Genomic DNA, 22994 nt, shown 5'->3' with positions numbered 1-22994 from the left:
TGTCCAGATGGACTTTGGTCTTTGTGTGTTTGTCTTCCCATAATTAAAGAAGCAGTCCAGGATGACAGTTATTAAATGTTTCTCCAAAGATAAAGAGAAACAGCACACCATCTGCGGATTCCGTTAAGATGATCTGTAGCCTAATGTGTGTGTGTGTGTGTGTGTGTGTGTTTGCTGACACATTTTATTACACTGATATGAGAGTCAGTCATAAGAGGAATTTGAGCTGTTATTTTGTTATCTAAAAATGATTATAGATTTTGACTTACTTTATTGGCACACTGCTGCTGAGGAGAGAGAGAGTAAAACCCTGTTTGTTTCCAGCTTTGACACCTGTTTGTGACATTCCTGACAGTCCTTCCCCAGGTTTATGTTCCCTAGCCCCCCTCTGCCTGATCCCTCTAGGCCACCATGGCATCATGGAGTCCAGCGGCCACATGGCTGCATGAGTGAGGTTCTGTTTAAGTAAACAGACTTATCTGACTGAGAGGATGGTGGTCTGTACGCTACAGAGCTCAGACAAATACAGTTGCAGCACGAGGGCCTCTCTCTGATTGATCCAGAATACTATAGCAACAAGCCTGCAAGCTGTAGGCTTTGTTTCATGACTCTGATGTCATTTAGGCTGGCTGAGCATTTAAAAAAAACCCTCCAAAAATAACATGGAGGCCAGTGAGTGATCATGATTGTATACACTTCTCTGAAGATTTTAGTGTAATAATACAGCACTGGGTTAACTTTAGCTTTTAGAAATCTGTTATTTTGACCCAGTGTTGCACACAATAAGCTATAGCTAAAAATTGTCAGAAATTCATTGTTTCTTGTGCAAAACAATGTGCATGTGACATTCAAAAATACACAAGATATTAACAATCAATAACAAACCATCACATGTAAGTTTAAAAAGATTAGAGTAGATTATAACAGGCTTATAGTTTGGGTAAATAACCCAACAGTAGAATAAAAAATAACACTAAATCAACCCTTTGTCTTGAGAGGCTTTCTGGGTAACATAAGCCAGTATTGTGTTGGTGCTATATTGACCCAAACTTGGTAAAATTTTTACCCAGTGATTTTTATTGTGTGATGTGTGTGTACACTGATATGAGCGATATACATTATGTGTACACTAATGTGTGTGTATATATTGCTGATGTTTCAAGTGTAGACCTACCTGATGTTGTCTGTCTATCTGTACGAGTGGTCGCAGTGGTAGTTTAAAAATAGAACAGAGTGGAAAACTGAATCAGAAATAACTGAAACAAAACAGAGCACCTGCACAATGGAAACATACAGCAACATGAGCTATGCCTTATGTAGTCTGTGTCATGGAGAGAGGCATTAGCACACTGGCAGCAGCAGAGTAATGTACCAAACCAGCTGCATTGAGTTTAATCAAGTTTGTTTGGTTGTCATATGAACATATAGAGAAGAAGACTGTTGACTCACAGGCTCGGGTCAGGAACCTACAGAGGAAGTTAAACTAGTCCTACATGCTGACAGTGGCTGGGTTCAACAGCAGGTCATCTGGGGAGTCATTAGCGGCCAATTGAGTATGGAGCACTATGAAGGGTGCTGTGAGGAAGATGGGGAGAAGGTGGCGGGAGTTTCAGAGGGAGGCAGCAGGGTAAAGAGGCTGTGACTAAAGGGAAAGTGAGGAAAAAGTGATGTGAAGGCAGAGGAGAGGCGATGACATGGCTGAGAGTGTCAACTGAGGGGCACAGCAAAAGATACAGTAAGATTCAAACCTTTATTATTTCAACAAGCTGATAAAGAGCTTTTGCACTGGTGTGGAGGATATATGTGATACTTTTATATATATTTATGAGTTATTGCTTAATTGACTGTTAATACATCATTTACTATGCATGTGAGACAATGTTAAGCTGTTTTATGCCAGATTGTGGAGTCAAATTTAAATATATTTTGTACTCTTCTGTCTGTTAAGTGGCAATCCAAACTTTTTTTGTTCATTTAAGCCATTGATCTTTCTACCACTAATAAATAAATGTGTGACAACTTAAGACTTTTAATACCCTGACTTGGCAACTTAAAGTTTTAAGTTATTAAGGGCAACTTGAAACCTCATCCTGACCAAATTATCATGCACACCGTAACTATTGGCAGTTAATTAGGATGAAGTAGGACTCCTATCCAGTTCTGTCCTCTGTCACCTGTCACAGCCAGCTACCATGTGGCCCTCTAGAGCACTTAACCGTTATTGTGTTTCCAAGACCACCAGCTAAATTAAGGGCAAGGCTGAAGCAGGGCTGAGTGAGAATCACAGCAACAACAAATAGCGCATAGTGGGTTTTTTTCAAATCTTTTTATGTCCATGGCAGTTTTGAGAGTATAGTTTTCAACATTTTTACATTATCTCATTTCTTGATGTAGCATGTTCTTCCAATGAAGGGCTGCTGGGAACAGCTGATGCATCTGCATGACTTATACAAGATGGGCGTAGTACTGTCCAGGTAGAGAGTTCTACTGTTTTTTTTTCTAAATAGTGCATTTGTGAGTCATCATACATTGGTGTTGTGTTTAGTCTTCTATGTTGCTGTATTACTGGGTTGACATTGCATTTCTCTGTGTGTATGTGTCTCTGTGTACGTGTCAGAGTGAATAACAGTTGTAGAGCGGCCTCCAGACTGCCTGTCAACACATTGGAAATAATGAGCAGCATATCTGACAGAGAGGTCAACAGTACTGACAGTGACCATTCTTCCATCATACCAATCCAGACCAAAGGTAATGGGTGTATTTTTACTTCTAACTCTCTCACTTGTCTTTACACGCTAAAATATATGCGCACACACAGCTGCAAACATGCAAACACACTGTACTCTTTGCATTTCTTCTGCCTGTAAGCAGTGTGTGAGCCAGAGGAGGTGCTGGTTCCTGCTCTCCCAGAGACAGCCTGTGTCGAGCGAGGCTACATCACCCCACAACAAGTTTACAACCTGCTGAACGCAGAGGAAGGCCAGCCCGCCCTGTATGATCCTTATTATATTCTCATCCTGGACTGTCGCAGTGCAGAGAGGTGGGTGTTGGACGGATATACCAGAGTTATGAATGGACACGATAAAAGCAACAACTGCGCAGTGTAATAATGCAATCCATCAAAAGCACAATCTGGCCTCTGAAGGTACCAGCTTTAATTCTTGATTCAACAACAAAAACTCACTGTTGTAAAATTCAATAGAAATGAGTGCAGAAATTTGTGCAAGATTGTATTACTTTGTACAAGGGATGCTTTTTTGTTTGCATAATCATGTACAGACACTGCAATTTTTTAAAAATCTTTTTAGCCATAAGGGGATCTTAACAATGATTTAGGAACTTGTTACCTGAGGCACAGGTTTTGGGACAATTTACCAATTCAAAGCATAGGTTTGGCGATATTCTGTATTTTTCTTATTGTCAACAAATCTCATTAAAAGATGAAAACCAGTAATGAATTAATTTTACTAACAAGTATTATCTGTGTAGCCAAAGCCTGATATAGCTTACTTTTCTAATTCACCTTTGCCATAAAACTAAATTGCCCAAAAACTACTGAAAACACATCAGTGATCCACATTGCTGCACTGTGACATGTTCCTTCATTATGATGAACATGAGTCAATCCCACATTCACCATGCTGCTGTTGTAAATGTTCACCTGCACACAAAATCTGTGAAAATAGTCCCCAACAAATACATGACTGACTCCTGTTTGAGTTTGCTAACAGTGGCCAGTTGCTTTAGGAAATTATTTAGCCTTTTTTTTATAAAAGAAAATTATAGTTGGGAAGTTGAAAGTACTGAGAGATGATCACATGGAATTTGTTGCCAATAAAAATATAATGTTGTCAGCCTTATCCTTTAAGAAATCTATTATACTAAAGAAAATCACTGTGTAGAGTTATGATACATTATCTATATGTGTGCATATTATGAATAAATGTGTGTTAGGTACAAGGATAGCCATGTGGTGACAGCGCGGGCCAGTGTGACGGTGATCCACCCTGAGCTGGGTTGTCTAATCAGCTGTATAGAGCTGCAGAAGTACTCTATAATACTGCTGTATGCAGAGGAGGGATGCAGCCCAGGTCAGCAATCCACACTCATACAAATACACATTAAATCTACCAGACTGTCTGATTGTATTAAATTGTTTTCACTCTCTGTGTTTTGTCTCTGTGATTGTTTCTATGTGTGTATTTTAGTGGGCAGCGTGAAGGCCAGGGCAGACTCTCCTGCTCTCCAGCGCTGTTTCTTCCAGCTCAGTGCTCTGGGAATGGACCCAGTCATCCTTCTGGGAGGATTCTCAGCCTTTCATGCCCTTTACCACTTCCTCTGCACACCGCGTATGGTCCTGCTGGAACCTGAGCGGCACACCCTCACCATCTACCCCTCAGAGATCCTGGAAGGTGCTCTCTATCAGGGCTCTGTCTCCCAGGCCTCTGACTACCGCATCATCAAGAATCTGCATATCACCCATGTGGTCAACGCAACTGCCAACTGCCCTGATGCTTTCCCCAACACATTGTGCTACCTGAGGCTGCGTCTGAGCGATGACGCCCAGCAGGACCTGGTGGAGGCACTGCCGCTGGCCTCCAGGTTCATCAACACAGCGCTGAAGGCTGAGCCTGCCGGCCGCGTTCTGGTCCACTGTAGTATGGGCAGGAGCCGCAGCTCAGCACTAACGTTGGCTTTCCTCATGGAGCATCGGCACTGGTCACTGCTTCATGCCCTGCGCTGGCTGAAGGAGAGGAGAGCATGCACAGCGCCCAACGTGAACTTCCTGCGTCAGCTGCTGACCTATGAGGAGCAGCTGTTTGGGAGCAGACTCACCTCCCTGGATGATATCCGCCGATGACTGGAGTAAGAATGGGAATGGATACACTGGATGTTTTTTTTTTTCTTCCCAACAGTTCACATTGAGAGAAAGTGTATTATATAGTTTTTTCTACAGTTCACGTTGAGAAAAAGTGTAAAATAAGCTGAGACTAAACAAAAAGAGGTGGACTAAAAAAGAGGTGGCAAGAAAAACTCTCAAAGACTGGATATTTCTCCCAATAACAACAGTAATCATACAGATGTTTCATTTTGTGGCTTCTGTATGATTTGATATATTATAATCCCTGTTATGACATTTTGCTTGGTAGGATATGATAGAAAATGTACATTAATAAAGTATATTTATTACATTTTACATTAGAAAGGTTTCTTCTTTGCCTCATTTTCACTCCAAGAAGTAATGATAATCTGACACTTTTCTACTCATGTAGGAAAGTATCTAAAAAACAAACGGAGGCTTCCAAGTAGCCAGTGTTTACCAAACTGACAGATGTACAAACCACAGACATATACAGACTGTGGTGGGGCACGCCATTAATATGCAACTAGTTAAGATTTGTTGCATCTGGCATCTGAAAAATATTTCAGTCAGTTTAACAGTTTGCACTCTTTTTCTCTTTCACACACAAATACACACACTCACACACTTAGCTCCACCCAGTTGAACTCACTAGCATGCAGCAGGAATTCCCTCCCTCCAGTCACACTTTTTTGGTTGGGAGGAAGGAATTTTCTGGAATGTGGGAGAAATGGGAAGAAAACTCTTTAGATGAATGGTGAAAAATAGTTTGCTTGTCCAAGTTAAACACTGCAAAACTACACTAAACATTAGGTTTAATTAGACTGTTGAGATACAGGTTACACATGGTTTTTCACAGCTTTATCTCAATGGAAAAATTATAGTTAAAGAGCTACTTTAGTGGACGTAAAATAAGAAATAAAGAAAACAGAGGCTATTTTTAAGTTCTTTGGCATAATTTGAACACGTGGCAGTCTCAAATATGACGTTGACTCTCGCAATTTCTACCATTGAAACCAAAAATCACTACGGGTCAAGACGAACGAAACACCTCCCCTTGCAATTTACAAACGACGACAGCCCCTCAGGTCTCTAGTAGCAGGAGGCTGTATGAATGTGAGAGTCTGCACGTAGCATTCAGACTCGCATTTTCTAGAAATCCAGCCCTAACCAGCAGATGGCCAACAGTGCGCCGAAACATCACAGATAGGACGAAGCAACACAGTCGGTGCTCATCTTCCCTCCGTGAACTGCAACAGAGTCCGGCTGACTTTAGACTTCAGAGGACCTCAACGGCCTGGGACACATTTCTGCTACGAGATGCTCTCGTTTAGGTAAATATTGACGCCTGAGCCAGGTAAAGATGGAAACAGCTAGCGTGTGTAAAAAACTTTGTAGCAGTTTTAGATATATATGCAGTTGTAGACTCGTCTTTTTCAACGTATTTTACGTTTCCAAGCAGCGATCGTTATTTTCCGTTAAACTATTCCATTTAAGTTAGGTTAGCAAGCTAGCTTAGAAACTAGCTAAGCTGGGTGAAACTTTCACATTTGTGATGGTTTTTAAGCAACAGCAAAGAATAATAAAACTAATAGGGAGTAAAAACAGCAAAAATACTGATAGTCCAAGTAGAAAATAGCGAGACGAGACAGTATTTCACTGTGAAACTAGTAGTTAACTTACTGTTATGGCATTCCAGTGCAATGCAGCGTGGGATGCTGCTGCCTTACAGTAACTAAATGCATTCATTTAGCAGCATATACGGGTTTTATTTGTTAATACGCCACATTTTGGACGTTAAAAGTTATACAGCCTGACATATTACACACTTCAGTGAGCCCACGGTATTCTGCTATTTAGGGGCAAAAGCTAAAACTCACTGGGAACTTCATTATTATTATGTTGTTGTCGGCTAATTACTCTGAATTACTTTTGAATTAAGATAGGGAGTAAATGAGCTACCTTGCAGTAATTAAAAGTACCTCCTCCCCCTGCTTTCAGTCATTTTGCAGGGGTTACTGACGGGTTACCGCAGGTAAAATCACAGTCAGTGTGCCGTCCTCACATGAGTTTTCTCGGCGGGGAGGGGCGAAGACGTGGCAGTCCTCTTCCATCCACATCCTGTGTTATCTGACTCCGCAGCCTCATTCCCCGTAAAACTTCGGAGGAGAGAAGTTGTGATGAAAGCAATTTCTTAGTGAAGAAGCTACCAAAATGCAATGCAGACCGAGAGAAGTATTCAAAATGTAGTCAGTAAATCATATTCCACTCTAGTACCCCTGTAATATTTTTAAAAGGTCTTTAATGTGTGAATGGGACTCAGTATATTAGCTCTGCAGGGATGTATACAATATGAGTGACGGTCTTTTTATATAGAAGATTTCATGCAATACCGATGTGAAATATAATAAACACATGTTAAACCATACATTAATCATTTTGTTTTACTGATATTGATTATTTTTCAGTGTCTCCCCTGATTTTTACCAACTGGAGGCTAGATTTAGCCTAATACTGTTGAGAAATGTTTATAACATGACAACAATTGGGTTTGTATTCATGGTTTGTCAGGTTTTAGTGTCATTACTTTAGAATAATAGAGCAAGGACTCTTTGGACAGTCATCATTTTGCAGATTTTTTTGAATACAAATAATCACACAAGGAAAAATAATTTGCTGAAGAGATAGAAATACCATTTTGGTAAAATGGTATAACCTCACTAGTTCCTAATATATTGCAGCCTTGTCGGATAAAACTTTTTCTCTGATGGAAAGAAAAAAACCTCTCATTCTCCGCTCCAGTGTGTCTATTGTTATTGCTTCTATCTTTAAAATCCACTAGTGAAAGCAACATGTTTACTCCAGATCTCTGGGATTTGTATAAAGTCATTCTAGGAAATGCAGGAAATAGTAGCGGTGTCAAAGCAGATTGAGGTAAAGTAAAACAGTAAATCAGTAGGTTTCTTAATCGCAAGATAACTCCTGGATTACAGTGAACATCACAATTCATGATCTGTTATTGCAGGAGTGTGTGAGGGTAGATTCTTCCTTGCTAATGGGAGCCCACATGTTAATTGTGGAAAATTGGACATATCACAATATGTCCAATTTTCCACAACTAACATGAGGCTGTGCGGTAAAATAATCTCCTAATGAACATGCCTAAACAGAATACAGCCCAATTTTCACATAGTTAGAGGCTGAGAGAAGAGTCAAAGAAAAGAACTTTGAGGCAGATGTGCACAAAACGTTTCTGTAACCTGTCTAAAATTGCCTCGCACTTGTCTGCCAAGTTAAATGTTAAATGGTTGATGAGCCATCGAGAATGTTTTGGAGTTTTCACTCTCGTACAAGCATGTATCCACAGTAACACTCTCACTCTCATGTGTGGCATGACACATGGATCTAAATAACTATAACTGTTAAACTTTCAGCTTTAATCTTGGGGTTAGATTCCCAAAACATTATTGCAAGTAACACAGTAGCTATCACCATATCATTACAATAATTACATTGTGCTGACTTTTTATCCTGGAAATCTAAGTGGCAGAGGCATATTTATGGTGTTTTGGACTGAGTGGCACCACTTTTTTGTGGAAATGCAATAATAGCAGTTAGGGATAATGGTACATTGCATCTTCCTTTTTAGTTTCTTCTTTAATTCAAGATGAAAAGGTACGACAGATCTGTTTTCCTTCCTCTCTGCTGCTGCTGACCTACATTGAAATGTCTTATAAAGCAATTATTTTATGTTCACTGGAGACTTGTCCTTGTGGCAAAGTCAGAACCTGCCTGAGCCTGTACACTCCTTTCAGTGAAATGCATAACAGATTTGCCTAGGTGCACCTTTCATGCATGACCTTTACTTTGGCACCAGATGTAATTGTGTATACAGGTATGTGTGTGCGTTGCTAGAACGTATGCTGAATGTGGGTGTTCGCATAGTTCCTATTGTGTTTGTTATATTTCCTGCTATATTTTGCTATGAAACAGTCCAGAAAGATTTTAGAGATAAAACCTGTGTTTTTATCCGAGAGTATGTTTATCTCTCTAGCACAGTCAGAGGTTCATTCAGTATTTTAAAACGCGAACAGCTCACTTTTAGATGTAGAAACAACGCAACCGAGGTGGGATGTCAGCAAGCAACAGAAGTTTGAGGTTTTCACCACTAAATTAGAGGCCAAAGTTACAGATTCTCAATGTTTGTCCATGTTTACAGCCAAATGAGCTACATGTTGTTGCAGTACTTAAAGTTATAAACAAGTAAATGTTTATTTATCATCCTTAATACCTCTAAATAAGGCTCACAATCAAAGGCAGCAGACCAGTGTGAGAATGTATCTGTTACTGACTTTATAAAAAGGGTCTTTTGTCTTTCTTGTGTCTCACCCAAGAGGAGTCTTGCTTAACTTTAGGGCACAAAATTAGCATGAGCCAACAGACAAATGCTGGTAAAATATGCCAGTGGCTGGTAGATTTACTTCACTCACCAGTCAAAAAAACAATGGTAAACATTCACTAGCCATTTGACTGGTAGACATAAAAATTAATTTTGCATCCTAGCTTGTTATCTTACTTGTGTTGTATATAAACCATATAAGGAATTATGGCACCCAAAGCTAATAGTTAACTAATCTTTACTGCATTGGTAACAAACCACAAATTTGCCACTTGGATCCATATTTCAACCCCTTTTCTCCAAGTACTACTTCCTTTGTCGTTTCTAATGGAAGTAAAAGGTTCAGCATTAGGTATATCTTAAAAATGACAGTACATTTGTCAATAATGTTGATGGGGATACGTTTTTTTTTTTAAACTCTCACACATAAATCCTAAGATGTCTGTCGTTTTTGATGCAGATCCAGATCCATATGCAGATATAGAAAAAATCTTAACATTTTCTATTTATACAATAATGAAGATGTCATTGTCAAAGCAAGTCTGCTAATGCCCACTTAATATGTGCACATACTCTTAAGATACTTTGTGTACACAGACATACACACCTTTCCATTTACATACACATTTCTTCTTGCCCTTCTGCTGGGGTTCTCTTCTAATTTCTGTCTGTGCGGGTGGAAAGATCAAAGTGCCACTTCTCACAGGCCAGTAGCCCTGTAGTAGTTATGGCTGCGCCAACTCCAAAGCCAAACAAACAGTGACCGCAACCATACCGAGTTATATTTGGTTTGGTGTGGTGGGTGGAAGGCTGCAGTTTTTTAAGGATTAAGGAGAGGTCAGGGATTTGTTTTTCAGTTCAACGATTTTATTACTCTTTATTTTACTCTTTTTGAATGTATACATATATTATTTGTATATTATATATGTGTTTCTATTTCTATATTTCCTAAATGGTCAGTTCACTCAATTCACAATCATATTTTCTAACATCCTGAGGAATATTTAACAACGTAAATACCTCTGCTTTTATATGCCCAAGCTTTAAGATACCATTCTTGGAATAAGTTACTCCATACTAATCTGCAGACCTCTCTGGCAACAGTTTGCATTGGGAACCATTTTCTAAGGAAGGTTATAAAAACTGTCCAGATGGTGCAGTGAGGTTTCGGACAAAAGGGGAAGCAGTGCTTTGGATGAGTTTTAAGGCCTGGAATGTTTTCTGTGGCTCACTAAGAGAGTCCTGAAGTAATCGAGACAGGAAATGAGTAAATCTTTCTTCTAACTGTGTGATTTGAGGGATGTGAGACTGTGACAGCCTGCAATATTTAGGGGTCACCATGGTGTGTCAGTAGTGATGTAGAGGTCGTTTGGGGAGCAGGGTTTACCAGGGAAACAAGGCAGCTCACTTTTGTCAGCAGTTTGATGTGGTTGCCTGACATTCAGCTGGAACAGTGAGGTTATCAGAGATCATGATGTCAGCAGATGGAAAAAAAATATACAGTTGGATGTCATATCTTATGTGCCAGTATGACACAAAGCCAAAATTTGTGATTAACCCTAATGCCATTATTTCGAATATGCATGTTTCACTATTTGAGTTTTGTGATACTTAAGAGACCATGTGTCTATTTTTTCTGTGTTTCTTCAGGGTGGACCTACCATGTTGGTGTTTCCTGTTGCTGAGCTGCCTACAGTCGCTCTCAGCCCACAATGACTTCTTCACCTCCATAGGTTAAACCATCTATTAATATTTAATACTCATGTTATAAATAATCGGTCTTTTCTGATTTCACTGACTATTTCTTCTTATTGTTACTGCACATATAGAAGCTAAAGACCCATAATTTTATTAAAGGTTGATCTCATAGGATTAGTGATGTCGGTTAAACAGTATACATTGCAGAATTGATGATGTGGTGTTTCTGATTTATATTTCTCAGGTCAGATGACAGACCTGTTATACACAGAAAAAGACCTCGTCACCTCTCTAAAGGACTATATCAGAGCAGAGGAGAACAAGCTAGAGCGGGTCAAAAGGTGAGTTTGTGGGCATAAGGTCCTGCACATAATTCTTATATTCACTGGATGTAGTACAATGCACCTAACTCTGCATTACTATCTCTGTGACAGCTGGGCTGATAAATTGGATTCGCTGACAGCCGCAGCCATTCAAGACCCAGAGGGCTTCCTGGGGCACCCTGTCAATGCCTTCAAACTAATGAAGAGGCTGAACACAGAGTGGGGGGACCTGGAGAGCCTTGTACTTAGTGACACCACTGATGGTACAAACAAAGACTACATGGTTCAAACAATAACTTAGAAATACCTGAGTGTGTAGGCTAGATAGTATCATATTCTGTTTGTTGGATTTGCCAGATGTTACAGTAAGTGCCAAAAGTTTAGAAAATCATTGGAAAGTGTATGACTTTGTTCGGTAAACTTTTGCAACTGAGCTTACCTTGCACTCTGAATTCCATCATAGTGAGCTCCAAGAAGATGATGACAAACACAAAGCTGATTTTCCAATACTATTTGATTCTGTTTTGTACCAGTAATGTCTTTAAATTTCCTGGAGCTGTCTTTTTGTTTGTTGCGGGTAGAGCAGGCTTAAGCAAAAGCCTTTCTAACAGGAGTTATTGAGGTGGAAGCTAACATTACTCATTTGTCTTTGCATCATGTCTGGCTTAATATAATTATAATTCTCTCACTTAAGATCAAAGTCACTCTAAGCCATCTCACTGACCATAAACTAAGATTATTTATTGTCCACTTGCCTGGTTGTTATGTATCCCATACTGAACCATCCTCTGCTACATCTTTATCCTGTCCTGTCTGTCTCCATCAGGATTTATTTCCAATCTGACCATCCAGAGACAACATTTCCCCACGGATGAGGACCAGACAGGGGCTGCTAAAGCTCTCCTTCGGTTACAAGACACATACAGACTGGATGCCAACACCATCTCTACAGGAAACCTACCGGGTAAGGACCTTAAGTCAGGGTATACCATGTCTACCTGACATGAAGTATGTATCTCTCTTTTTTTAAGAAGCATTGATATTAACAGACTATTGGCCAAGAAAGTCACAATACATGGGCCATGTGGAAGTACATGGGTTTTCTTGTTTTTATATTATTGACATTACAAAGGAGATGGTTGTATTCTCTTCTATTCTGTGCCAATGTTTTCCTGTATCCTCTGCATGCTAGGAGTGAAACACAAAAGCCTTATGACAGTGGAGGACTGCTACGAGCTGGGAAAGATCGCCTACTCTGATGTTGACTACTACCACACAGAGCTGTGGATGGCCCAGGCGCTGAAACAGCTCGATGAGGGAGAGGAGTCCACTTTAGATAAGGTGACAGTACTCGACTACCTCAGCTACGCCATCTACCAGCAGGGGGAGATAGAGCGAGCCCTGGAGTACACCAAGAGACTGCTTGATCTGGGTGAGCCCCTTCACACTATGAAGTATTTAAACGGCATAAAATGCTATTCCAGTTATGAAAAGCATACAGGGAGGTGCCTTTTATCACTTTGGATTGTAAAATGTCTGCTCAAGGTAAATTATGTCGCATGCACCTCAAAGGATTAAGAAATAAGCAAACTTTTCTCAACAGTGGTTGTCTGGACTTGTACAGATACCAGACTTTATCTTGTTTAATTAGATAAGATTTTAGAAGATTCCTTCATTTTACCTGACTTAAAAGATACAAACAAAGACATTTCTACGAAAGAAAAGTGCATCAATATTGATTATCTAAATTAAGTCAGTAAGTTGGATAAATTAAGCAGTGAGCAATAACAAATGAGACATTGACTTTGACTTGAACCAAAGATGTACTAAAAAGAGGTAAACCAGAGGCCAACATTTCCAAGCCTCGCAGACATAAACAGTACAGACTGTTACCACAGTTTGACCAAAACATCCATGTCTCTACTCTGTGAAGTTTTGTTTGGAAACTTCACTGAAATTTGTCATGGTTTTGTGCAAATTTGGCATAAAACAAATCAGTCTTCTGTGACGGGGCACTCAGAGACGTGTGGATACAACTTCTAACATAGAACAGAATTGTGTGCCACATGTCTTCGTTTATTTATTGATAATACTAATTTAGCAGTAAGTTATTATGTAATATGTTAATAAGAGAAGACTTAGTTTATGTGTTTTATTTGATTATCCTGCAGCCAGTTAAGTTATATCATAAAACTAGTACTGTGAGCATTAGAGAATGAGAATTTCAGTAGAAGACAACTTTCCAGCTTTATTGCTGTTTTTGGAATCACAGTGATTTGTATAAAGTCAATTCTAGACTGAACTCTATAGGGAGACCTTCTCTTGTACATTTGGGATAGGAAAGGATGTTATTAACAGGATTGGTGGATCTGACAAGATGGTAATTGGTGGAATGAAATTTGGCATTTGCTAACCCATATTTGTTTTCTAAAAAGTCCATCAGTTGCATTTGCTTTTAAATGATAGTGTGATCTAGATCAGTGGTTCACAACCTGGTGGTCAAGACCCCCACAAGGGGTCTCTGGATTAATCAAAAGTGTTGTGAGATGATAGGACAGGATAATATATAGTAAAATAAACTTATTTTTGACACAAAATTGGGATATTTGTTTCAAGCTTTCTTCTAGTTTTTGCTTTCTTTCCTGTAGATTTCTGTATTTTACCTCCTCAAACCTGTAAAAGTTATTCAAATAAAACAAGACAAGTCCTCTTTCTTGAGCTGCAAGTTTAGTTGATTCATCGATTAGTCGATCAAGAGAAGATTAATCAGCAACTACTTTGATACTTGAATAATTGTTTTAATAATTTTTAAGCAAAAATGTAAAAAAATAAGCTGGTTTCAGCTTCTCAAATCTGAATATTTATTGTGTCTCTTTGTTGAACATGATGATAAACTGAATGTGTTTGGGTTTTGGGCAGTTAGACAAAACTAAACATTTACAGATGTAATCTTGGAATGTGAGGAACTTTAACAGATATTTTTCGCTACTCTCTGACATTTTATGGACAAAATGATTAACCAGTGAATCATGACAATAATTAGTAACTTAACTGATTGGCAATGCAACATGTGATGAAGGGTTCCAGGGAAATGTTACTTCATTTTAAGGGGTCACGGGCCAAAAAGGTTGGGAACCACTGATCTAAATAATGGACGCTGCAATACATTTCACAGCACTGTGTTGTCTTGGAAACATGAATTTAAAAAAATGTTATGATGAAGTCTTCATGTGACCTGACATTTTCTTCCAAAAGAGCCTCTGAATTATTTTGTCCTGTTTGTGCATCTTAGTTCTGAGAACTAGATAAGTTGGGATTAAATAAATAGCGCATAATTATGTCGTGTTGGAAGCTCAGTTACTTTGATTGCAGGCGGTGTGATATATTTTATTACCATTGTTTCTTATTTACTATTATTTCTGTTGCTCTTTCATTTTTCCATTTTCAGACCCAGAGCACCAGCGCGCCAAGGGCAACCTGAAATACTTTAACTTCCAGTTGGAGAAGCAGAAGAAGGCTGCAGAAGATGAGGCTGAGAAACAGAAGGAGCGAGGGAAAAGAGAAACAACTGAAAAGAAGAAGAAGCCCAAAAAGGTCTCCAATAGTTTGATCCCTGAGAGGAAGAAGTATGAGATGCTGTGTCGTGGGGAGGGCATCAGATTGGTGAGAAAGACATAGAAATACAAAAAAAAATGCAATTACCAACTTGTAAAGGACAGCTCAGTTATAATCCCTTTGCTCCATGTTTTTTCTTTTCTCACAATCAGACACCCCGCAGGCAGAGCCGACTGTTCTGTCGTTACTATGACAACAATCGCAATCCCCACTACGTGCTGGCACCTGTCAAACAGCAAGATGAGTGGGACCGCCCCTACATAGTCCGCTACCTTGAGATCATCTCTGACAAAGAAATCGAGAGGGTCAAGCAGCTGGCAAAGCCAAGAGTAAGCCATGTGTTTTTCTTCATCTTGATGCTGCAGCCATGAACAAAATGAAGTGTTTTCAGTGCTCCTGCATATATAAAGCTATATCGGTCACTTTTCATTTCACTGTGATCTAACAGGAAAATGTGTTAAGCATATTCAGTTTCTGTCATGTGGTTTAGTGTGTTGGGGGAAGGGAGGTCAAAGCTGTGAGGCTGGTTGATGTGATGTTGCTAGTTAGGCAAGCACACAGGCACACACATCTGTATGTGTGTGTCTATGTGTGGATAAATCATGTCCCTGGCTTCACAGCTACGCAGGGCCACCATCTCCAACCCCATCACGGGAGTGCTGGAGACAGCTTCATACCGGATCAGCAAAAGGTAAGGCACAGTCAGGAGCCGCCAAGAATAGAGGAAAGAGCAGAGGAGAAAGTGAGATTCTCTCCTCCTTTTTCCCCCAAAATAACTCAAACAAATTTCTCCTCTGTTCTCCCGTCGGTCCAGAACTCCATCTCTCCGCTCTTTCCGTAGCGTAATGGCTCTTGAGCTGAAGCACAAGATCCAGCTGATCTAAGCTTTATACACCATACATAAATATTATTGGTTTATAAAGCATGTTATATGCAAATGTATCTCACAGAAATGGAAGAAAGAAAAGAAAGCATTCTTGGAAGTGATAGATTGGAATAAAGACATTTTCAATTGAAAACAGGATTATGCTGCTATTTTTTGAGGATCTGTTATGGATAAGTTTCTGCTCAGGAGTCTGCTACAGAAAGGTAACACAAGAAGACAGAGGAGGTGTCAAAATGTGTTACTTTTTCTACTGTTGATATTAACATAGTTGCTTTTTGGGAGCCAGGAGGTGTATTAGAGGCAGTTGTTTATTCCTTAAAGTTACATTTTTAATGGGAATTTGGTTTCTAGCATTGCCTCATGGAACACTCTCTTGGCCCTTCTTAAGAATAACATTGACAACTAGTGACTGGATCTGCTTTCTTTTTTCTCCCTCTTTCCTCCTCTCTTACCTTACTTTCCACTTGTCCTGTTGTGTGTATCACATTCCATTTTTTTCCTTCCCTTTGTATCTTCTTTTCCTACACCTCGGTGTCCTTGTGCTGCGGGAACTACTGTAGTTAAGGCGAGCCACGGTGCATGACCCCCAAACTGGGAAACTTACCACCGCCCAATACAGAGTCTCCAAGAGGTAAGGGGTTTACAGGTCAGAAGGAGGACCACAATGCCTTCCCCCCTGATCCAACTCTTCATCTTCATCTCTGTGCCCTGGCTGAAACACTCTTCCAGACCTGCACCAGGCAAACTCTATGGAAAAAAAAATGAAAATGTTTAGCCACACTTGGAAAACAAACACCAGAGGATGTTTTGATTTGGTGGAAGTTAAGCATTTTGTCATTATTGCACTTTTTAGATTTCTGCCTTAATACCAAACAGAGCTTAGATCCAACAAAGCTTAACAATCCTCTGTTGTTGTTGTTTTTTGGTGTAGCTGAAGTTTTCTTTGTTCTTTCTGTCCACACAGAGATTTAGACATTTTCATGGCACTGCAGTGTTGCTACAGACTGTTATCTTTCCCCCAGCCATCCTTCCCAGGTTATTTGAGATCCAGACCACTGAAGCCCTATTCCCTGTTGTGCTTTACAGGAATGCATTTGTATCACATTCTCATATGAGCTCATTACAGCTGTCATGGTTCTAATATGCTTCTTCAACTTCCATATCAGCAAGAGTGTTACAGAAACTTCTGAGGCCCGAGTCTAGACGTAGTATAGACATATTCTGCAAACATGTGGGAAGAGTTTGTAATTTCTCATCCATCCTTGATGTAGAGAAAGTGTCACCTTGTAGTTTAGATGACTGTTCCACTTTGATAGATACTAAAAATAGCAAGCTAGCAGCCCACCAAACCCCCACGTTTCTTTGGTTTTACTGTTCTTGGTAATTAATGTGTGTGTGGGTGCAAGGGTGTGGTGTTCCTTTGATTTTATTGTACATTTATGTGCTAGCCTGCACGTATTTTTGCAGTGAACATGTAGTGATAGAGTGGGCAAATAGATGAATTCAGAAGAGTTTGACCTCTCTCTGAACTGGCTGTATTACAGGAAATAATGTGTTGGCTGACACGCTGTCCAGCATCCCTTCAAAAATCTAACTCCTTATCAACACAAATGCTGAATAAATACAGATGACTCATCTCTCTTGGACATACACTTGCATCTCAGAGCACGCCTGCAGGAATACTTAGAAATACTTGCATGAGGCAGTAGGGGTGGGAGTCATCATAGACGGCATGATATCTATAAAAATCCCCTAAATCCCCGAAAATCACACCACATATTGCATGCTGTGGTGACATCATATAAATTGTCTCTTTCACAATACTCTGTGGTTGGACATTTTTTAATGTGGATATTGTGGCTTTTTAGTGGATTAGCCTGAAAAAAAATTAATTTTTATGTGATGTGGTTTTCAGAACCAGTGTCATGTTTTAGTAGTTTACAAGAACGAGCTCCATTATGCCCAGCCAACAACTTATTTTATCAGAGGCCTTCTGTTAGACTGTGTTGTGAGAATGAGTATGAAAGGCAGGTAGTGTTAGGAAAACTGAATCCATGAAAATATTTTGTCGTAGTCCTCAACTACACTCGTGTGTGAACAAGTCACAGACTCAAGTGTACACATAGTAACAACCCTGTACCCTGAGCTGATTGGAGATTCTGTATCTGTTTACTTATTTTTCATTTCTTCATACCTCCCCTCCCTTTTCTTTTTCTATTAACTGGTTGTAATGCGCAATTTCACTTTATGTTTGAGCTTTTCTCAGCACGTTTTCAGCATGACATATCTCTCAGTGGCCTGATGGTAGTAAAGAAATCTTTACTACCACCTAGTGGCCAAAAATATGCCTCACTGACATACTGAAAAGCATATCCCTCTTCTTTCTCAATTGGTCTGCTTTCCCTCCTGTTATTCCAGTGCTTGGCTCACTGGCTATGAAGATCCGATGATTGACAAGATCAACCAGAGAATTGAGGATCTCACAGGGCTGGAAATGGATACTGCAGAAGAGCTGCAGGTAAAGTGTTCATGTGTTTAAAGAGTGGAAGTCTATTTCATGTTCTATTTTGGTTGTTATATTTATATATTCCTAAATCCATATAAAATCAAGAGTTGTTGTATACATGTGAAATATTTTTTTTAACAATCTCCCTTACTGTGTATACAATTTTGTTTGTCTCTCTAGGTTGCAAATTATGGCGTTGGAGGTCAATATGAACCTCACTTTGACTTTGGAAGGGTACGACCTCTGCAATTTAAGTTAATTTCTATGTCAAGAGAGCAGTGTTTGAATGCCAGGACACTAAACTCTATTTTTACTGTTTCTCCACAGAAAGATGAGCCAGATGCCTTTAAAGAGCTAGGCACTGGGAACCGCATAGCAACATGGCTCTTCTATGTGAGTCAAATCTTGATAATTGCACTCAAATACCAAAGCTGATAACGCATAAATTTAACCTGGACTATGGCCAAACCACCTTCAACTTTTCAGACTTACTCTTTGGGCCAACTAGTCAATGTTATGGAATTTTCCATCTTTAGGGGTTATAAATTGGGTTACATTGGGTCAAGCCTGAGCCTTTGGGTCACAGAGTAACTAACATCAAGTCTTACAGAGAGAGACACTGCCTCTCTTTGGATATGCAGCTGTCTTTGATGTTTGGGGAAACAGAAGCCTCTCTGATGAAGTGTAAATCAGCATTGCCATGGTTACCAAGGTTGGAGGGGGCCTTCCTAGACAACACAGATAAGTGAATGCGTAGCCAGAATGTGTTGACAGTGACCTGAAGTTCCATGCAACGTGATCTGAACTAAAATGGGTAAAATGCAGTTCCTTGTTTAGAAACTAGTGAACCAATTAGACTAATTTGTAACCCCTAAAGATTGAAAATTCCATAACAGTCAAGATCAGTGTTTCCAAAGATACATAATATATTATGCTGAACTATGGGGTTCATGTGTATAAAATCATGTATAATGTGGAATCAAGGGATTTAATATTGCACTAAATATAATCACTGCGTAATATAGATTTATATATGCTTTAGAACAAGTAGACAAACAGTAAATGTGTATTGTGGAATTAGTTATTTGTGTCCACTTTAAATCTGTTTTAAAGCTGCTGGAAAATCAGGGTTTCATAGATGAAAAATGCAAAATAATTTCAGTAAAAACACCTATCAGTAAAGAATTTGGGTTTCATAGCACTAGGTTTTGGGGTTTTTACAACACTTAGTGAAACACTTAATGTAACTGTGGCTCTGTACTATATAATACTGTACAATTAACAGCCGGTCATACACGGTTGACCATTTATGTCTATTTTAAACAGGGCTGGACATGTACTGTATATACAAGAAAACATACAGCCATTATTAATCTGAAAGCTAACATTACCAATACAAAACCAATTGCTTCTTGCAGATAATTACTTTTTTAAAATGTGAATTAGCTGAAGCAATCCCATTAAGTTTTAACTTAACTAAGCTGACAGTAGGTTTAACAAAATGGGGCCTTAAACAGGCAGAACAGTGAATTCTCTCACCCCACATGGTACTGAGTAAAATTTAGTCCTTGTGGTTAGAAAAACGGAATAAATTGAGCAGTCTCATACTTGCCGATGAAATAGCTAAACTATACTATTTCATTTGTGGCTTTGCTCAGGGTAACACCCTGGCATTATACATCAGTGACTATCTGTCATATTTGATTATGGGCTTCCCCAGTATGCAAAATCACTGCCCCAAAAGTAACATCTAACTTAAAGCAGGACTTACTATACTGATACAATAAGGAGGGTGTTGCATTTGCTGGAACTAGGAAAGAAGCGACAAAAATACAACTAGTGATAGTTTTGTATTGTGAAAACTGTGCCACAGAACACAATATCAATATTTATTTGAACCAGTTTTAATATCAAATGAGTCATAACCATGCAGAAAGCAGCAATATGTATTTTATAACTTGGAATCAATGTTAAAATACATGTAACCACTGAAGCAATATGATCCCTGGCCTTCCAACAATTTCACTTACTAGGACTACGGAATTATTTTATTTAACCGGTAAACACTAAACTCTCTTTGTCTCTTTTGTCTGTGTTGTAGATGAGTGATGTATCAGCAGGTGGAGCCACAGTATTTCCAGATGTTGGTGCTGCAGTTTGGCCCCAAAAGGTATCTGGTTATGCTTCATCACTTATTACCACCCATTATTACTGATTCAGTAGCTGTGTCAGTGATAAACATACATACTACAATGAGCTTACATCATAAACTTGATGCAAACAAAAGCCTCTTTTACACATAGTTCACAGTAAATTACTGGGATAATCTTTCAGGCACTGCCAGTGATTTTCACTGTTCACACATGCAGCTACATTCAGGGACATTTCTGTCTTATCACACATGCCACACGGCAGTGCCGGAATAGATGGGGCTAGGTACAGTCCAGCAGATGGTGGTAATGCAACACTTATGGATGCTGACCCCCATAAGACTCAACAGAAGAAGTAGAAGATGGGGCAAGGCCAGATGTACGTGTATGAGGTGGAAGACGTCTCTTATTATTTTCAGGAACATGGCAGGCAAGGAGCTGTTTTTGACCAGTGCCTATGTTCTTGTAATGTATTCAACAAGTTTGTGAGACAAATTACCCACAAAAGCATTGGCGAGGCAACCGTAAACAAGTCGCGGATTCAAATCCGTCATCAGTGGAGTTTTGTGATGTGTTCGCTCACTTCAAGTGAAAGCGTCTTTCGTCAGATGGACGTAACTCTCTACTTGCTTGTCCCTGCAATGTTACTGCTTTCATTCACCACACAACTGACCTGTGTGTGTCTTTCAGGGTACTGCAGTGTTCTGGTACAATCTCTTTGCCAGTGGGGAAGGAGACTACAGCACCAGACATGCAGCTTGCCCTGTGTTGGTGGGCAACAAGTGGGGTGAGTTCCTCATTGTCTGTTTCCCTATAAAACCATTTATGAAGGCCCGAGTAAATATTTATATGGGACCAAAGTATTTGCTGAAGAGAATCTTAATTTGAGCCAGTGTCAGAACCAAGAGTCAGTTATAAAACAAGTACTGTAAACATTTGTACTATGTCTTAAGTAATCAACAGACTAGATTAAGTTTGTAATTATTATCTTTTTTCTTTCTGTCTTTAGTATCAAACAAATGGATTCATGAACGAGGCCAGGAGTGGCGGCGACCTTGTGGCCTAAACGAAACTGAATGATGGAAACAGAAAACCTTCTAATCACACTCCCTCCCTTTCTTTCCCCTTCCTTGTGAACCACCCAGGACCAAAGAACACTGTTGCAGATCACAGATGATACACATGGATACATGGGGTCCAAATGGCTCACTCCCCCTGCTCAAACACTCCCTTTTTTTCCCAACTGTAGTGCTCTGAGCCCAGAGATTGTTTGGGTTAATTTCAAGCCCCTGGACAGTATAAGCATTGCTGTGACAGATAACGTGTTCTTCAGGTTGTTGGATGGTTGTGAGAAACACTCTTGCCCTTTTCACTCCCATGTGTCTGTGTTTGCACTCTGTTTGAACTCTAGCTCTGTGGTGAGGTTATCCTTCAGTAGTGACTGTAGGGACCAGTTTCCTCCTTGCCGTTTTGAACCTTAAAGGAACAGACTTTTTTAAGAAGCTTGTCTTATTCATTGTATTCCTCTAATTCCATTAAGTAAGCACTTGGACTTGTGGTTATTGAGACAATGAAAGGATTTTCTGTAGCATTTTAACAATGCAAAGTCTCCTGGGATGTAAACTTTTTTTTTTTTGGTAAAATTACATGCACCATCTTCAAAACGGTTTCCTAAACAGCTTGCTACTCAGAGGTAATTTTTCTTGCTTGTGACGTTACAAAGAAACTCATGCAGTAGGTTTGCTGAATTTCTCTCATCTTTCATTATTTACATAAGGTTGCAATCTCTGCTCTCAGTAACTCAACTTCAGAAAAAACAAAGAGCCACTTACAGCGTGTTACAAAATAACCAGACATAAAAAAAAACAAAGTGGAAAATCTGACCACAGTCCAGTTCAGGTTAATGTTTTTGGGGAAAATCACTTTATTCCTGTTAGGTTGTGTAACTAATAGGGAGAGATTTAAGTTTCATGATTAAGTCTACATCTATGCAGTACATTATCGTACATATCACACATCTTGTCTGCCTCTAGTGTTTTTTTAAACTCATCTGAAAGGTCACACATTGTTTCATATTCTTAAATTTGTTGTACTTGAACAAACTGTGCACACAGATGCACAGGCACACTTACACCTGGACACATAAACACAATTACATATATTCCATAGCTGCATTGAACTTAGAGTTATATTTCACAAGTTGGTATTTGTTCACCTTGGTTGTCCCAGTATTGTGAAAGGCCCTAAATGGCCATCAGCTGTTACTCTGAGCAAGAGAAACAAATTTAGATACACTACATTGTACTATAACAGGTTTAAATCTGCTGTTTATGATAAAGTCAGTGATTTATCAGAGAATCTCCTGGTAGGTTTACAACAGCACCCATAATCAGTGTTTTTCAGTGTGAGAATACATGGGTTTCCCAAGGAAGAAGAATTTTTATTTATATCTCCCAAGCCCATTCTTGTGTTATTTTTTTGTCACAAATGAAAGTCTGAAATTGTTTTTTTTTTCTACAATAAAGGCTATTTTATTGATCTCAAGGTAATGAAGTT

The 22994-nt window shown here is 39.4% G+C and overlaps 2 protein-coding genes and 1 long non-coding RNA gene across 6 annotated transcripts; 2 read left to right on the top strand and 1 right to left on the bottom strand.

The window, feature by feature from the left end:
* Nucleotides 1-113: 113 nt before the first annotated feature.
* On the top strand, nt 114-4868 carry LOC122996893 (serine/threonine/tyrosine-interacting-like protein 1). 2 transcript variants are annotated; one of them, XM_044372684.1, is made up of 5 exons: nt 114-2474; nt 2618-2748; nt 2872-3040; nt 3955-4091; nt 4209-4868. In XM_044372684.1, the coding sequence occupies exons 1-5, from the start codon at nt 2407-2409 to the stop codon at nt 4859-4861; spliced, it is 1158 nt and encodes a 385-aa protein (XP_044228619.1). In that variant the 5' UTR covers nt 114-2406; the 3' UTR covers nt 4862-4868. The 2 variants fall into 2 exon arrangements, with proteins under 2 accessions (XP_044228619.1, XP_044228618.1); XM_044372683.1 differs by having other exon boundaries at nt 3955-4868.
* Nucleotides 4656-9183, bottom strand: LOC122996896. 2 transcript variants are annotated; one of them, XR_006407102.1, is made up of 3 exons: nt 6545-9183; nt 4837-5575; nt 4656-4744 (listed from the first exon to the last, which is right to left on the bottom strand). It is a non-coding gene; the product is annotated as an uncharacterized LOC122996896 (long non-coding RNA). The 2 variants fall into 2 exon arrangements; XR_006407101.1 differs by having other exon boundaries at nt 6824-9183.
* Nucleotides 5823-22982, top strand: p4ha1b (prolyl 4-hydroxylase, alpha polypeptide I b). 2 transcript variants are annotated; one of them, XM_044372682.1, is made up of 15 exons: nt 5823-6195; nt 10911-10993; nt 11203-11299; nt 11393-11544; nt 12108-12245; nt 12474-12713; nt 14730-14944; nt 15049-15225; nt 16343-16413; nt 18201-18300; nt 18469-18522; nt 18616-18681; nt 20390-20458; nt 21129-21225; nt 21448-22982. In XM_044372682.1, exons 1-15 carry the CDS (start codon nt 6182-6184, stop codon nt 21516-21518), a joined length of 1644 nt encoding a protein of 547 aa, XP_044228617.1. In that variant the 5' UTR covers nt 5823-6181; the 3' UTR covers nt 21519-22982. The 2 variants fall into 2 exon arrangements, with proteins under 2 accessions (XP_044228617.1, XP_044228616.1); XM_044372681.1 differs by lacking the exon at nt 16343-16413 and adding an exon at nt 15517-15587 and having other exon boundaries at nt 5828-6195.
* Nucleotides 22983-22994: the final 12 nt, after the last annotated feature.

The sequence above is a fragment of the Thunnus albacares genome, chromosome 14, assembly GCF_914725855.1.
Source record: "Thunnus albacares chromosome 14, fThuAlb1.1, whole genome shotgun sequence".
Classification (NCBI taxonomy): domain Eukaryota; kingdom Metazoa; phylum Chordata; class Actinopteri; order Scombriformes; family Scombridae; genus Thunnus; species Thunnus albacares.
The sequence above is the reverse complement of the archived record's forward strand: the minus strand, read 5'-3'. Positions and strand labels throughout refer to the sequence as shown.